Below are 17,863 nucleotides of genomic sequence, written 5' to 3' on the forward strand. Positions count from 1 at the left end.
CAAGAGACAAAATACCACTAAACATTTCACCTGGTGGTTTAACAATTCTACCAGCTCAAGGGGGTACATGGCAGTATTTCAAATTGCTCTGCAATCAGTTCGATATCTGATGTGTGGCACACCACACCCTTGTACTGACAATGACAATTGGACAGGGGGGAGTGTGAAGACAAATGGCTTAGTGGTTAGGGTGTTCAGCTCGCAATTGCAAGGTTGTGAGTTCAATCCCCGGTGGTGCAATGTGCTCTTGAGCAAGACACTTTATTTCACATTGCTCCAGTCCACTTGAGCAACCTTCTTCTACTGTAGCTTGGACTTCAAAAAGCCTTAGGAGTAGATTTGGTAGACAGAAACAGGAAGAAGTGTGTGTGTGTGTGTGTGTGTGCATGTATTTGTCCCTCAGCACTGGTTGACAACTGGTGTTGGTTTGTTTACATACATGTAACTTGGCAGTTCAGCAAAAGAGACTGATAGAATAAGTACCAGGCTTAATAAAATTAGTCCTGGGGTTGAGCCATTCGATAAAAACTCTGCAAGGCGGTGCCCCAGCATGGCCACAGTCTAATGACTGAAGCAAATAAGACAAAAGGTACGTGTATATATATATATATATTATATATATATATTATTTGTTTATTTGACTGAGGCCATACTGGGGCACTGCTTTGAAGGGTTTTAGTCAAACAAATTGACTCCAGGGCTTATTTTTGGGAGCCTAGTAATTATTCTATTGGTCTCTTTTGCCAAACCGTTCAGTCACAGGGACATAAACACACCATCACCAGTTGTCAAACAGTGGGGCGGGGGTAAACACAGGCACAAAGACACACACATATATATGCGCGACAGGCTTCTTTCAGTTTCCATCAACCAAATCTACTCACAAGACTTTGATTGGCCTGAGGCTATAGCAGAAGACCCCAGAACCATGTGATTGGGAAACAAACTTCTTACCACGCAGCCACGCCTATGTATATAGACACAAAGCTTGAAAAGTGCTGCACCAAACTGTAAAAAGGTACCTACTTTATGTTATTGCCATCCAAACTTTTCTTGATATCATCCAAACTGTCTTGAAGGGAACAGAACTCAAAGGAATTGAAATCATTTTCAGCAAATGTCTGCAAAGAGAAAAAGAGGAGAAAAAAACAAAGAACGGTAAAGGAATTTGGAGAAACAAATCAAGATTTCTGTTTTTTTATGTATTGCAAATCATATTTGTATTGACATAATTGTGGGGTTTTGGAGTTTGGGGCCGAGGACCACAACAACAACAACAACAGACATATCTGCACATATATACTTATTTCTTTATTACCCTCAAGGGGCTAAACACAGAGAGGACAAACAAGGACAGACAAACGGATTAAGTCGATTATATCGAACCCAGTGCGTAACTGGTACTTAATTTATCAACCCCAAAAGGATGAAAGGCAAAGTTGACCTTGGCGGAATTTGAACTCAGAACGTAGCCGCAGATGAAATACCGCTAAGCATTTCGCCTGGCGTGCTTACGTTTCTGCCAGCTCGCCGCCTTCAAATCTGCACATATATACTATGCATACACACACACATTATTTAGACAAACACACAGACAGATGGATAGTCAATCAACTATCCAACCACATGCATAAAACTCACACACACACACACACAGAAATTCATACATAGACACATGTACATACATACACAAAGAACACACAAACACATGTGCAGATATACAATGCACACTGGTGCAAACATGTATATTCACACACAGACACACACACAGAATGAGATAGGGTCCTAGAAAAAATTAGTAAGAGAGACATGTTTACTTTGAGAAGCAATATGGGGGGAAATAAGGGTCCAAGAAAGAGAACCAAAAGCATTTTTTAAGAAAATAACCAGCCTTAGGGCTGAAACATGTAACAGAATAAATCATCATCATCATCATCACCATTTAGCGTCCGCTTTCCATGCTAGCATGGGTTGGACGGTTCAACTGGGGTCTGTGAAGCCAGAAGGCTGCATCAGGCCCAGTCTGATCTGGCAGTGTTTCTACGGCTGGATGCCCTTCCTAACGCCAACCACTCCGTGAGTGTAGTGGGTGCTTTTTATGTGCCACCCGCACAGGTGCCAGACGGAGCTGGAAAACGGACATGAACGGATGGTGCTTTTACGTGCCACCGGCACGGGGGCCAGGGATGATGCCTGGCAGTTTAGAACTAGGGATGATGTCTGGCAGTTTAGAAATAAAAAGGGTTCTTAGATCACATTTAAAACAGGAAGTTTATATCATAGAACACAGGAGACAGTTTCAGGCAGGCTGGTATTAAAAAGGGTTAAGGGAAGTTGTACTGACCTTGACTTGTAACATCAAAGATGTGAGATTAATTATTAATTTCATCATCTGTTCATTCTTGGCAGTCTTGGCATTGATGAAGGAAGTCTGGGGAAGAGAATTAGAGGAGTTCTTAGAGGTGGCCACAGTGGAGGAGGTGGTGGTGGTGGCGGCAGTTAGTGTAGGTGGGAGTGGCGATTGTGGAGGGAGTGGGTGAGGTAGTGAGGAGAGTGGGTTGTGATGGTATTGGTGGGAGTGAGTGAGTGGCAGCAGTGGGGTGAGGTGGTGGTGATGGTGGTGGTAGTAGTAGTAGATGATTGTGGTTTAGTGATGGTAGTAGTATTGGTGGTGGTAGTGGTGGAGGTGGTAGTGGTGATGGTGACTGCAGTATGAAATGGTAGATGTGTTGGTGATGATGGTAATGGTAGTCACGGTGTTGGTGATGTAGTGCAAAGTGGTGGCTAGAGTGGTGATGGTGGTGCTAGTGGGCAAAGTGCAAAGTGACAGTGCGGAGATCCACCCCGACTTACCAGGCGAACCTTCTCAACCATTCTCTGGGCCTCGTCCTCACATCTCTGCTTAATCTCCGACGGTTGGTCTATCGCAGGTAGGCCCTGTTCAGGAACAATCTGGAAGGCAAAGAAATACAGATTCACTCTTCACTCAACTCCCTTCATATCAAAGATGCTAGCTTAACAGAATCGACGGAGCATCCAATGAAATGTCATGATGAATTTCAATTACCTCCCTTTTATGACATGATTTTTGAATCATGTCAACACAAACTTTGCCTTAAATTCTTCTAGGCGTTGATATATTAACCCTTTTGTTACCATATTTCTATAGAGATGCTCTGTTTCCTTCAATTAATTTTAAATATAACAAAGAATTTAGTAAAGTAACTTAGTTACCATTAAGCTAGTGTTAGGAACATGAATTGTGACTAAGGTTTGGTGGAAGATATTAATTCAAAATTTATGAAAACAAGACATTTGTACTTAGAGCCAAAGCCAGTTTCAGCTGGGTGGGTAACAAAAGGGTTAAAAATGTCATGGTGACTTTAAACCTTTCGTTACCATATTTCTATCGAGATGCTCTGTGTTTCTTTCAATTAATTTTAAATATAACAAAGAATTTAGTGAAATAATTTAATTATCATTCAGCTGGTGTTAGGAACATAAATTGTGACTAAAGTTTGGTGGAAGATTTTAATTCAAAACTTTTGAAAATAAGATATTTGTACTAGAGATCCAGAGGTGGTTTCAGATAGGTTGGTATCGAAAGGGTTGAAGTATCAATCAAATACTAAAAATGATCTTAACTCATCATCATCATCATTTTAATGTCCACTTTTCCATGCTGCATGGGCCATATGGAATTTGTCATGGTATATTCTTTACGGCTGGATGCCCTTCTGGTCACCAACCCTCGCCTGAACATACTGTACATCTGTTTCCAAGCTGGTGTGGGTTAGGCAGACATATCTATGTGTGTGTGTGTGTGCATTTGTCAGTTACTGCTCCTTGCCTTGACTTCATGTGATAACTGTAAACAAATTTTCACCATCCTTTGTTTCCAATCTTCTGTGAAAACATGTCTGGCCATGGGGAAGACCACCTTATTTGGAAACTGGTGTGGGTAGACAACAGGAAGGGCATTCGGCTGTAGACAATTCGACCTGATTCATGCAAGCAAGGAAAAGTGGACATTAAACGGTGATGGGGATAATGAAGTCCAACATCAACCAGTATGACCCTTCCCTACTTCCAAGCACACTAAAATAGGTACCAATATTGGAACCAATATAATTAACTAATTGGCGTTAGGAAGGGCATCCAGCCGTAGAAACACTGCCAGATCTGACTGGGCCTGACGAAGCCTTCCAGCTTCACAGACCCCAGTTGACCCGTCCAACCCATGCTAGCATGGAAAACGGACGCTAAACGATGATGATGATGATGATGATGAAAACCGTTTCTGGCACTGACCCAACACATCTGAAAATCAATCAGTATAAACAATGGTATAGGCGCAGGAGTGGCTGTGTGGTAAGTTGCTTGCTAACCAACCACATGGTTCCGGGTTCAGTCCCACTGCGTGGCACCTTGGGCAAGTGTCTTCTGCTATAGCCCCAGGCCGACCAATGCCTTGTGAGTGGATTTGGTAGACGGAAACTGAAAGAAGTCTGTCGTATATGTATGTATATATATGAATGTGTGTGTGTATATGTTTGTGTGTCTGTGTTTGTCCCCCTAGCATTGCTTGACATTCAATGCTGGTGTGTTTACGTCCCCGTCACTTAGCGGTTCGGCAAAAGAGACCGATAGAATAAGTACTGGGCTTACAAAGAATAAGTCCCGGGGTCGATTTGCTCGACTAAAGGCGGTGCTCCAGCATGGCCGCAGTCAAATGACTGAAACAAGTAAAAGAGTAAAAAAAAAATTTTTTTAAATGGGAAAAAAATTCACAAAAAATAAAGGCAAGAGTGACAGGAACAAGATGTGAGTTGACATACCTCCTGGCAGAAGTGCTGCACACTGTTAAGGTATTTCTGTAATTCCTTGTTTAAACGTTCCAGTTCAAGGACGACACCAGCGTACTTCCGCTGGAATTCATAGGTAATTGGTTTCTGTAATGATTCCTAGCCAAAGAGAAAGTTTAATTTAATTAAACAGAAAACGGATTGACAAAAGGTGAAGGAAGAAGTGGCCACTGCTCTTACCATGCAAAAAAAGTCACAAGTGAAAGACACAGCTAACAGTCTAAAAAATAGATGACTGAAGTAGAAATTTCAATATTACCTGAACCATATATAACTCTTAAAGATCATAAAGATAATATTCTTGCCAAGCACACATGTAGAGTAATAAATCTAGGAAAAAGCGAGATAAGTAGCCTCAGTAAAAAACAGTTTTAGATTCCATCATTTTTTAACATTAAACAGGTCAATTCTCCTCTATTACGGAATAAGAGCTTTTCAGTTATCGAGTGGTTTGATAACGTAGATAACATGCACCGTAGTAAATCTATGTAGTTCTATACAGAGTTTCCTCCATCTCAAACTAAATACCTTCTCGAAAAGCTTTAGTATTTGGTAGAGGGTTTTATTTCAGCACTTATGTCAGTGCCATGTAAAGAAAAAAAAAAAGGGGGGGGGGCACCTGAGCTAGTGCCACCTGAACAAATACCCAGTATGATGCTCTGTAAAGTAGTTAGCATTAGGAAGGACATTTCAGCTGCTTGTATTTGCACTCAAACTCTTTAGTTGGGTAAACAGTCTTTACTGTAGACCAAGCAAAAAATTTGCAAGTTGATATTAATGCAACTTCTAACCATCCAACCAATAATCCGTAGCAACATAGTTAATATTAATTAGCTCGTCTCTCTTTTCATGGAGATTCCTCTTTAGTGTGAGCGTTATTTATTATGAGAATACATTAAAAGACAATGGCTTCAAAGATAGAACATAATACAAGTAAAACAGCTCTAATATACATAGGCACAAAATAAACATTATATAATATAATCCTCTATGTAAAATCATATGGTATAATCCTCTGTGCAGTTTAGATGTTCATTTTAATGTAGCCCAGGTTTTATTAACCCTTTAGCATTTAAACCAGCTATATCTGGCCTAAATATTCTGTGTTTTATATTGAAATAAGTCAGGTGCAGCCTCTCACACCTACCATACAATGTCATTTGAAAATTAAGCAATCACATCATGAAAATCCCAAAGCTACATGTTAATGCATGATTAATTCAAAACAATGTGAATAAATGAGCATTACATTTGACAGAATAATGTGAATGCTAAAGGATTAGATCTCATAAATAAATATTTCCCTACAGACCATTAACATCATCAGATCTTCAACAGAAGCAGTGTTATAGAGAGTTGGTTTCACCAAAATCTTCCATATTCCCACAGCCAGTGTTATCAAAAAAACAACTTTTTAAGCATAAACAATGAAACCTCACTTGTATGTAATTTCAGCAACCTTAAAATCTGCCCACTGAATGGCAAGTGCCTTTCCAAAACATTAGTTTATTGAGTTAAAGTCTCTTTCGCAAATAACAGCAAATAAATATGCGTGAGCACGCACGTGCATGTGTATATGTCTGTCTCTCCCGTCTTGGCATTGCATGCTAAGTTGTAAAATGGTTGTCACTGCCACACAAGCAGTGTCATTCATTTCCAATCATCTGTAAAAACATGTCTGGCCTTGGGGAAATATTACCTTGCTCAGAAACAGGTGACGGTTGGCAACAGGAAGAGCATCTGGCCATAGAAAATCTGCCTCAATAAACTCTTGAAGCATGGAGAAGTGAAAGTTAAAACAATGACAACGATGGATGCATTTAAAACATTTACAGCGTAACATAGAAACAGAGAGAAGACAACTTACAAACTTTTCCGCGTGACAGTTCATTTCTTTTAATTTCTTTATCCAATCTTTTTTCATTAAGAGTATTTTTGATAATTTAATCTGAAAATAGATTTAAAGGCAAAGTTTATCTCACAGGACCAACAAACCATATGTCCAAATCTAGAAACAAGACACCTTGTACTCATCAGAGATTAAACCAATCACAACATGGCATGGATATATTGATTTCTACATACTGTTTGCTAACATATTCTTTTTCTCTCTCTCTTTTACTTGTTTCAGTCATTTGACTGTGGCCATGCTGGAGCACCACCTTTAGTCAAGAAAATCGACAATAATGATAATGAGTGATGATGACGACAGCAGTGCCAATGATGAATGATAGTGAATGATGATAAATGATAATGACAATGAATGATGATGAATGACAACGAATGATAATGAATGATGGTGATGATGGTAACAAGCAATGATGTTGAGAATGAATGATGGTTAAGAAATTTATTGGCTATAAAATCAATACTTACAACATGTAACAAAAACTTCACTGGAAACCCTCCATAAGTGGCCCCTTCTAAACTCCGAAACTGGGTTTTTATGGGAGAACTGCTGAGAAGGGGATCGTTCTCCTAAAAATACACACAACCATTAGTCATGATTAGAGATTTCATTTTATTTTCAAATCAAAAAAAAGTTGTTACCTGGCTAAAAAAAAAATCCATATAAAAATATAGACCCTAAATTGTTGTTGTTAATGGGGGGGAGGGAACAAGTTGATTACATCGACCCCCCCCCCCCAGTGCTCTACTGCTCCACATTAAAGAACCCTAAGAGGTGAAAGGTAAAGTCAACCTCAGCAGAATAATAATAATGAGACAATTATAGAAGCTTACCAACTGGTGGCTGGGTGACCCTATCCGAGGAGCAAACCTCGGAGGATGGGATGTCGTCAACTTGGATCGGTGCCGCTGCTGAAAGGCTGATAATGGTGTCGTTTCCTGTGGACTTGTGCTCTTGAAATGGAAAAGAAGATAAAAAAAAAAAAACATTTTGGAATTTTATCAACTTAGGGCCAGTGCTCAGAGAAAAGGGGTCGGTTATTTTGTACTGTAGTAACAGAGAGTTAATCCTTTAACCTTTAAACCTGCCACATCAGACCCAAGTATTCAACTTGTCTTATGTTCAAACTGGCCAAATCCAGCCTCTCACACCAACTCTGCAATGTCATTCTAAAGCTAAACGATCATTGAAATCTCGAAGCCACGAGATTAATTCAGGATTAATTCCAAACGAGGCAAATCAATAAACTTTACATTTGACTGAGTAATTTGAATGCTAAAGAGTCAATGGTTAGATCGAAATAGTGAAGAGATGCAGGCGGGGGCATTCGAGTGAGGAATTGCTAATAGAAAAGGGGTACAGGAAAACATTTCTTAACCCCTTAGCATTCAGGTTACTCTTGTCACACGTAATGCTTATTTATTCACATTGTCTTGAATTAATCAGCCATTCTCTCATAATTTTGAGATTTCGACAATATGTTTGTTTTTAGAATGATATTGTTGGGTTGGTGTAAAAAGCCAGATCTGGCCACTTTAAATCCTGAAGGGTTAAATCAAGGAAGAAGTGAAATTAAACATACACATCTGTGTGATGTGTATATGTGTGTGTGTGTGTGTGTATATATATATATATATATATATATATATATGTGTGGTTGGAATTTACAAAAAAAACAAAAGACAAAGACAGGTGTGTAAGCAACAAACAGGTGTATTAGTTTAATGCTCGGGAAGGTGAGAAAGTGTTTTACAGTTCGAGCCTACGCTCGTCAACAGAAAGGAACACAAGGAAATAAAGAGAGAGAGAGAGAGAATGAAAAAATGCTTTAGTGGCTAGCGGTCGATCATGGTGATATATATACATGCTAAGAGTGAACATTGAGAATGTGTATGTGTAGTTGAAATGAAATGCCAAAAGCTGTGATTTTCATCCAGCTACTTCCATTCTATAATTCAAATATATATAAACTTGGTGTTGTAACTGTGTGTGCGCATGCGTGTGCATGTGTGCACATGAGGATGCATATCCAAGCTCGAGCATTTGGAGGAAATCACAGAACAGCTGAAGATTGTTCTGGGAGAGAAGAGGAGGAAAGGGAGGAAGATGAGGAAAGGAACAGCAGGACTTACCAAAACCTCGTAGTCTGAGATGGAATGCGTACCCAAGCCAGCTCGGTCGAAGATCACTCTATACGTGTTATTAACAGTGTCCAGGGCTTCCACAGACCCCGTGAACAAACCATCTTGCACCTTCCTGAACCGTGCTGAAAGAAGTTCAAATGTTATGTAGAAAGAGAAAACAAGTTTGGCCAAATTAAAGGACATCATCATCGTAATCATCGTTTAACATCTGTTTTTCCATGCTAGCATGGGTCAAGCTATAGAAACCATGCCAAGGCAGACATAGGAGATCAATGCAGCCCTTCAACACCTCAGATCCTGCCAAACCATCCAACCCATGCCAACATGGAACATGGATGGATGTTAAATGATGATCATATATATACATATGTATGTGTGTGTGTAAATATATATGTGAGCAAACTACATGTACATATATATACATAGACAGGTATAAATGCATATAAATATGCTTATTAAAAGGCACCTGTGCTGGCGACGGATAAAAAGCATCCATGCTGGTGGCACGCAAAAGGAACCCATTACACTCTTGGAGTGGTTGGCATTAGAAAGGGCATCCAGCCGTAGAAACCATGCCAAACCAAACTAGAACAGCTCTCCAGCTGCAGTCAAACGGTCCAACCCATGCCAGCATGAAAAGTGGATGTCGAATGATGATGATGATAATGATACACACATAAAGTGTTCGCATGGTCACCACTACCACCACCACCACCATCATCATCATTAGACAGATAAAGAATCCAATAAACCTACCTGTTACTTTGGTTCCGATGACCAAATGCATGGGTATCTCTTCTGGCAAGTCCTTAAAGTTCGTCAACTCCCGCAGTTTCCTCTGCTGTAGTAACCGGATTTTACAACGTCGCTGGTCAAGAGCATCACGTTCCTCTTTGAAGAAAGCTGCTGAACACCTGAGAAAAGATGACAAACATTAGCACCCAACATATATTACTTTTATTGATACCCCAGCTGTGCACCACACCTGTGGAAGCTGACAAGTTCATCTCCACAGGTGTGAAAACTGACCATCTTTCATCATCATTTAACGTCCGTTTTCTATACTGGTATGAGTTGGACAGTTTGACTGAAAACTGGTATGTTAGGGAGCTGTACCAGGTTCCAATCTGATTTGGCATGGTCTCTACAGCTGGATGCCCTCCCTAATGCCAACCACTCCTAGAGTGTAGTGGGTGATTATTACATGCCACTGGTATGGGTGTCAGTTACAAAATACCAGCATCAGCCATGACTACAAACTCACTTGGCTTGACAAGTTTTTTCAAGTATGGTATATAGCAAAAGGTCTTGGTCACTGTCACTGCCTTCGTGAGGCCCAAAGTTTGGAGGGTGCTTCTAATGTGCCACTAGCCTGGGTGTCAGTTACAAAACCATCATGACTATGATCTCACTTGGTTTGACAGATTTTTTTCAAGTACGGTATATAACAAAAGGTCTCGGTCACTTATTTCTTTACTGTCCACAAGAGGCTAAACATAGAGGGGACAAACAAGAACAGACAAAGGGATTAAGTCGATTACATCGACCCCAGTGCATAACTGGTACTTATTTAATCGACCCTGAAAGGATGAAATGCAAACTCGACCTCAGTGGAATTTGAACTCAGAACGTAGTGGTAGACGAAATACCGCTAAGCATTTCGCCCGGTGTGCTAGCATTTCTACCAGCTCACTGGGTTCTCATTCCTAAGGTATTTCACTTGTTCCTGCCTCCATGAGACCCAAAGTTGGGGGGGGGGCTTCTCACATGCCACTGACACAGTTGCACGACAGTGGCATCAGCCATGACTTACCTTTTCACTTGGCTTAATAGGTTTTCTCAAACAGTGTTCATGGGGAGCTTTTTATGTGCCACTGGTACAGGTGCCAGTTACGTGACACAGGCATCGGCCACGACTACGATTTCACTCTCAGACTGATAGGTCTGGCAAAACTAACCAGCTGATCTCCCACAGGTCTGGACGCAAGATAATCTCCAGCACGAGGCTACAGTGGAAGATATTTGCCCAAAGGTGCCATGCATCAGGACTGAACCTGGAACCATGTGGTTGAGAAGCAAGCTTCTTACCAAACATCAACACAAATGCAGAAACTGGGAAGCGGCTCCGGAGACTCTTCAGTTAAAGGCAGACACAGCCATTTGCTGGAATTCTATAAGTACTGCTAAATGAATAATGTGGCAAAAGGTGAGCATCAAAATTAAAGACAATTAGCAAACACAACTTCTTCCCCTCCATCCACTCACCTGCGAGGTTTACCCATGAGGCGTCGAATCTTGCACCATTCTACCCTCCGTAAAAGCTTGGTTTTAAGCTGTGGGAAAGACTCCCTCAAACAACTGCAAAACTCATTTTCTCCTTGAAATAAAGGCCTGAAAAATTGAAAAATAACAATAAGCAACAAATGATGTGTAATGGTAGGCAGAAGGGCCACACTGGCTTAAACACACCAGGGATCTTTCCATTCCAACCAAACAACCTGTCTTCACTGCCACACCATGCGTTCTCTTACAAACAGCCTCATTATTACACTGCAACTCCAATCAATGCCCTCTTCAACATCCTACACACACACACTGTTATTACTACACTATATCTCCACAAAATGTCCTCACAAGACATCCTACACCACCACCACCACACTAGAATCCCTCCACACACGTCCTCATCAACATACATTCGGTCAAGTCACTCTTGACTGACTGCTACTTGACTAACAAGTAAACCAGTAGAAACTGCCACATGCTTGGGTCATTACAGACTACACCAGTAACCCCACCAAGGCTTGCTTGGTGAGGAGGGAGATTTATTGGACATCCTACAGGACAAACAACAAAACTTGTCAACGGGGCAGAAAAACTCAAGAGAGTCAGCGGCCATCTAAGGATGTGTGAGGGTGCATGGCCTAAATCCTACACACCCTGTTACTACTAAACTATATCTCCACACAATGTCCTCACAAATCACCATCACAACAACACATCATCAATATACATTCAGTCAAGTCACTCTTGAACCGACTGCTAACAAGTAAACCAGTACAAACTGCCACATGGTTGGGTCATCAGCATTCATTCATTCATTCATTGTTCGACCGTGGTCAAGACAATGGAATTTACCATGCTACGCCAGACTTCACGGGCCATCATAGCATTATGGAGGTCCTGTCGCTGGATGCCTGTATCCCTGGAGATTACATCAGGGTAGGAGAGTGTGCGCCCTCTGGTATCGCGAGCAGATGGCTTCCAGAGGAGAAGAGTAGAAATTACCTCGTTTTCAGCTCTACAACAATGTCCAGCAAACTGGACTCTTCTACCTTTCACAAGAGATGACACAGGTGGTAGTTTCCCATATATTTGTACTTTGGTTAGATGATGCTTCCACGAGAGATTTTGAGCTCTCATAAGGAGGCGAGTGTAAGTTCCATCCAACCGCCTCTCAAGCTTCTTTGATAACGTCCAGGTTTCAGGCTTGCTTGGTGGGGTAGGGGGATTTAGTGGACATCCAGTAGGACAAACAACAAAACCTATCAAAAGGCAGAGGAACTCAAGAGAGTGGTTGACATTAGGAAAGGCATCCAGTCACAGAAACCATGCCAGAGATGACGTAGGAGCTCAATGCAGCCCTGCAGCTAGCTGGTGCCCTGTAAAACCGTCCAACCATGACAGCATGGAAAGCAAATGTTAAATGATGAGGATGAAAAACAATTCAATTTAGTCGAAAATTATTTGAATTTAATCTTAAACTTTCAACTTACATATCTAAATTTGAGTAGAACCATTCGTAACAGACCCATCGGTGAGCTTTAGGTAACTTGAGCAGGTTGCGGAGAGGGATGCCAATTGCATATGCTTTCTTTTTGTCAGGCGAGCTGGAAAGTCTATTGTACTGTGATGGGGGAAAAGAGACAAACTGTACATTAGCTAAATACCAATGATGACGACAATACACACCACATGCTGTATTTACCTGTGTACAAGTCACACCCTTAATTTAGTGTTAACTCTTGGGATGAAGTTCTTCTCTTTGTGACTTTAGCTTTGCTCTGAGTATAAGTTGCTCTCGAGTACAAAATTTATAAGTAGCACTCAAGTTTTTTTCTAGTACAAAATTGTGCAACTGATACACACGAAAATACAATGTATGTGTGTGTATATAGAGAAATAGACAGACAGACAGACAGAATAAACAGACAGATAGATAGATAGACAGACATATAATATATAGTGATACTTCACAGTACAAGTTTAATTCGTTCCATGACCAAGTTGTCTTATGATTTACGCGCTTTACAAATTAATTAAAATATAATTAATCTGTTCCAGCCCCAACAAATCCACTCAAAAATAATTTAGGGGTTTTCAAACAGAAAAGGTGTAATTACAAGTAAAATGACAATTATAAAAAAAAGGGAATGCAAAAGAAACAGGTAAACTGGTTTCATTAACTGAATTACCTTAAAGCTGAGATGATTTGAGTGCTTGTACTGCAGATTCCCGCTCATACTTCAAGACAAGAATTTGCACAAGTCTCTGCTCGTACAGTAAATTACTTGTACAATGGGGCACTCGTACTGCGAGGTTCTACTGTGTATGTATGTGTGTGTATATATATATATATATATATATATATATATATATGTATATATATATACCAGAAATTAAACAGAAATACTGATTTCAAATTTTTGGCACAAGGCCAGCTATTTTGGGGGAGGGGAGGAGTTGGTTACATCGACCCCCTAGTGTTCAATTGGTACTTATTTTATCAACCCCGAAAGGATGAAACGCAAAGCCGACTTCATAGAAATTTGAACCGAGAACATCAAGACGGATGAAAAGCCAGTGGGCATTTTTCTGTCAGTTCACCACTTTACAAAGAAGCCAAAATATTAGAATATTGTATATGAGCCCCTAATGGCACTCCTCACTTCAGCTTGGAAAGTAATTTAAGGAAAGATGTACATTTGTCAAAAGCAATGCAACAATAACAGAAAGATGCCTTGGTCCATAATGCTAGCATTGAAAAATGGATGTTAACCCCTTGACAACAGTTGACGCAAATATGCGATCACACTTTTGCTTGCCTACCCGCGGTTATCATAAATATATGATGTAGAGCTGCCCTACATCTATCACGGACTTTTTAGCGGCTGACGTATGTTTACATTCGCTATCGTGTTCTTTATCTCTTGAGGTGCATGCGCTCGCCGTCCCGTGCATTATCTTAGCTATTTTAGGTTACGTTCAAGTCATGAGACTAGCAGTAGACCAATGACATGCGGATACTTTACATGCATAATACCGTGTTTTGAGTTGTACCACACACAAGCTATATTCTGAACTTGAGCAGAATAACTCATGCATATCATTTGATAAATAGCTTCACAGAGTTTGTTTTCATAAACCGGTAGACGTTAAATGTACAACGTTATGTTATTGTAACGGTGAACATAAATAGACACGAGCTTGTTGGCACTTGTGTGCTTCTGTGGCCTCATTAGATAAAAAAAAGTGGAGCAGGAGTGGCTGTGTGGTAAGTAGCTTGTTTACCAACCACATGGTTCCGGGTTCAGTCCCACTGCGTGGCACCTTGGGCAAGTGTCTTCTACTATAGCCTCGGGCCGACCAATGCCTTGTGAGTGGATTTGGTAGACGGAAACTGAAAAGAAGCCCGTCGTATATATGTATATATATATATATGTGTGTGTGTGTGTGTTTGTCCCCCTAGCATTGCTTGACAACCGATGGTGGTGTGTTTATGCCCCCGTTACTTAGCGGTTCAGCAAAAGAGACCGATAGAATAAGTACTGGCCTTACAAAACAATAAGTCTCGGGGTCGAGTTGCTCGATTAAAGGCGGTGCTCCAGCATGGCCGCAGTCAAATGACTGAAACAAGTTAAAGAGAGAGTAAAAGAGTGTGTCTCGAATGCTTTAGGTAATACCGGCATCAAGAGGTTAAAAAAAAAGAAACCTTCCCCAGATTCACTCAACTGTGCCACTGGGAAAGTAGCCTAACTCCCCTTGCTTCAGTATGCTAACCAGCAAACAGGTTTCACTTTATTCAGACTGAGTTAACCCTTTACCATTCAGATTATTCTGTCAAAAGCAATGCTTGTATTATTCACATTGTTTTGGTTTAATCATGGCTTATCTCATAGCTTCGAGATTTCAATGATGTGATTGATTGTTTTTAGAATGACATTTTAGGGTAGGTGTAAGAGGTCAGATCTGGCTGGTTTGAACATAAAACGGGTGGAATATTTGGACCGGATATGGTCGGTTTTAAATGCCAAAGGGTTAAGCAGAAGGAAAAGACTGCAGGTATACAGTTAATAGCTACAAGGAAATGAATCCTCATCATCATCGTTATCACTGTCATCATCATCATCAGCAAGCAGGCACTGGTCTGGCAGCATCACACAAAGAGACTTGCACCATTCTTCTGGCTTTTTCACTTCCAAGTTCAAAAGTCAACATTTGTCTTTCATCTTTCTGGGGTCAATAAAATATATCAGAAAACTACCAAAGCCAATACAATTGACTGTTCATCTTCTCTTCCCAACCAGTTTCTTTTCCTTGGGCTTATGTAAATCATCATCATCATCATCATTATTATTATTATCATTATTATTATTGAGTGAGAGAGCCGTTCATGCCATCAAAGTGACACTGGGATAAAATATACGAAGCCCAGTATACCCATCATGACTACCCGTCTGATAAGGGTACACCAGGCACATGCATCACAACAATGTGTGCACGACATGGTGATCTCATATCAAGATAAACGGCACATGCCCTTGCAGGTGGGGCCCAGTTAGAATTTTCTTCGAGTCAAGTAGCCCAGCCTGCTCAAAAATTCCCTGAAGAAGGGTTGTTTAAGGATGTTGAATGAAACATCCATGTTTCCAAAGGTGAATTATCCAAACCCCTCGGCGGAATTTGAACTCTGAACGCAGTGACAGGTAAAATACTGCTAAGCATTTTGTCTGGTTCGCTAACGATTCTGTCGGCTCTCCACCAAAATTTGAATCCATTATTATTATTAGTATTATTATTATTAGTATCAAGGTGGTGAACTGGTAGAACCATTAGCATGCCGGGCGAAATGCTTAGTGGTATTTTGACTGCTGCTATGTTCTGAGTTCAAATTCCACCGAGGTTGAGTTTGCCTTTCATTCCTTTCGGGGTCGATAAATTAAGTACCAGTTATGCACTGGGGTCGATGTAATTGATTTAATCCCTTCCCTCAAGCTGGCCTTGTGGCAAACATTTAAAATTATTATTATTATTATTATTAAAGCAGCAAGCTAGCAGAACCATTGGTTCACCGGGCGAAATGGTGAGCAGCATTTTGTTCACCTTTACATTCTGGGGTCAAATTCTGCCGAAGTCAACTGTACCTTTCATCTATTCAGGGTTGATAAAATAAGTACCAGTGAAACACTGGGGTCAATGTAATCGACTAGTCCCCTCCCCCAATTTTCAGGCCTTGTGCCTTTAGTAGAAAGGATTATTATTATTATTATTGAGGAGGTCAGCTGGTAGAATCGTTAGAGTACTGCAAAAGATGTCTTGCGTCACATTCCTGCCAAGGTTGACTTAGCCTTTCGTTCTTTCAGGGAGTTGATAAAATAAAATACCAGTCACGTACTGAGAGTGTGTGCATATGTGTGTGTGTGGGGGGAGGGTGTAATCAAATTACCCCCTCCCGCCTGCTCTTTCTTCATAATACTGACCTTTTGCCTGAATGAGAAAATGATGATGATTATGATGATGATGTTGATGATTATGATGACCAGTGATGACAACAATAATGATCACGACAAACAGGGGAGGGAGGAGGAAGAGGAGGTGGTGGTGGTGATGGTAAATTGTTATGAAAGTTGTTATGGTGTGGAGCTCCAGGCCCCCATAATCATAATGCAGCTCATATGACAGAAAGATGTTAAAACAAGATATGAGGGAGATTTGGCTGCTATTCCTAGCAGGTAAAGCAACCACATGGAAGGTCTCTCTTCATCCCTCTATAGATGTTCAGGTTGCTTCAGAGCATTTTTTAAAATATTTTTCCTAATCTTTCTTTGCGCTGCACTCAGCTCTGTTGTAGGAGTGGAACTGGCTTTGTCAGTCAGACAGACTGAGTCAAACAGAGTTATATGCCCTTGATCACAACATCCTCGACATCATTGTTGTACATCCATTTTTCCCATGCAGGAATGGGTTTGATGTTATGTATTGAGGTAATAATCCACAGCTGGATACTCTACCTGTCACCAACCCTTCTATCCTTGTTTTTCAAAGGTAAGTGCAGGTGTGGTAAGAAGTTTGTTTCCCAAACATATGGCTCTGTGTTCAATCCCACTGCGTGGTACCTTAGGCAAGTGTCTTCTACTATTGCTCCAAGCTAACCAAAGCCTTGTGAGTAGATCTGGTAGATGGAAACTGTAGGAAACCTGTCAGGTGAGTGTGTATACATATATGTGTGCGGCCAATGGCAGTGCCACCTGACTGGCACCTTTGCTGGTGGCACGTAAAAGGCACCATTCAAGCGTGGCCGATGCCAGTGCTGCCTGACTAGCATATAAAAAGCACCATTCGAGCGTGGTTAATGCCAGTGCCACCTGACTGGCTCCCATACTGGTAGCACATAAAAACACCCACTACACTCTCAGAGTGGTTGGCATTAGGAAGGGCATCCAGCTGTAGAAACCTTACCAGATCAGGCTGGAGCCTGGTGCAGCCTCCTGGTTTGCCAGTCCTCAGTCAAACCGTCCAACCCATGCAAGCATGGAAAGCAGACGTTAAACGATGATGATGGCTGATGACACATACACACACACATCAGCATCAACATTTACTGCCTATTTTCCATGTGTATTCGTGTGTGTGTTATTGGCTCCTTGCCTTGACACCATGTGACA

The 17,863-nt window shown here is 40.9% G+C and overlaps 1 protein-coding gene across 3 annotated transcripts in view; it reads right to left on the reverse strand.

Annotated features, from left to right (window-relative positions):
- LOC115224267 (protein lin-9 homolog) overlaps positions 1-17,863 on the reverse strand; it is a 33,389-nt gene that overhangs the window by 1,044 nt on the left and 14,482 nt on the right. For all 3 annotated transcript variants that reach the window (XM_029795079.2, XM_036513506.1, XM_029795077.2), the window contains 11 exons: positions 12,695-12,825; positions 11,184-11,309; positions 9,675-9,832; positions 8,907-9,040; positions 7,608-7,727; positions 7,242-7,343; positions 6,733-6,813; positions 4,839-4,964; positions 2,854-2,952; positions 2,345-2,431; positions 1,027-1,121 (listed from right to left, as the gene is read on the reverse strand). In XM_029795079.2, coding sequence (XP_029650939.1) covers positions 1,027-1,121; positions 2,345-2,431; positions 2,854-2,952; positions 4,839-4,964; positions 6,733-6,813; positions 7,242-7,343; positions 7,608-7,727; positions 8,907-9,040; positions 9,675-9,832; positions 11,184-11,309; positions 12,695-12,825 — 1,259 coding nt within the window. The remainder of the gene's footprint in view (positions 1-1,026; positions 1,122-2,344; positions 2,432-2,853; positions 2,953-4,838; positions 4,965-6,732; positions 6,814-7,241; positions 7,344-7,607; positions 7,728-8,906; positions 9,041-9,674; positions 9,833-11,183; positions 11,310-12,694; positions 12,826-17,863) is intronic.

Source organism: Octopus sinensis, linkage group LG25 (assembly GCF_006345805.1).
Source record: "Octopus sinensis linkage group LG25, ASM634580v1, whole genome shotgun sequence".
NCBI classification, from domain to species: Eukaryota; Metazoa; Mollusca; class Cephalopoda; order Octopoda; family Octopodidae; genus Octopus; species Octopus sinensis.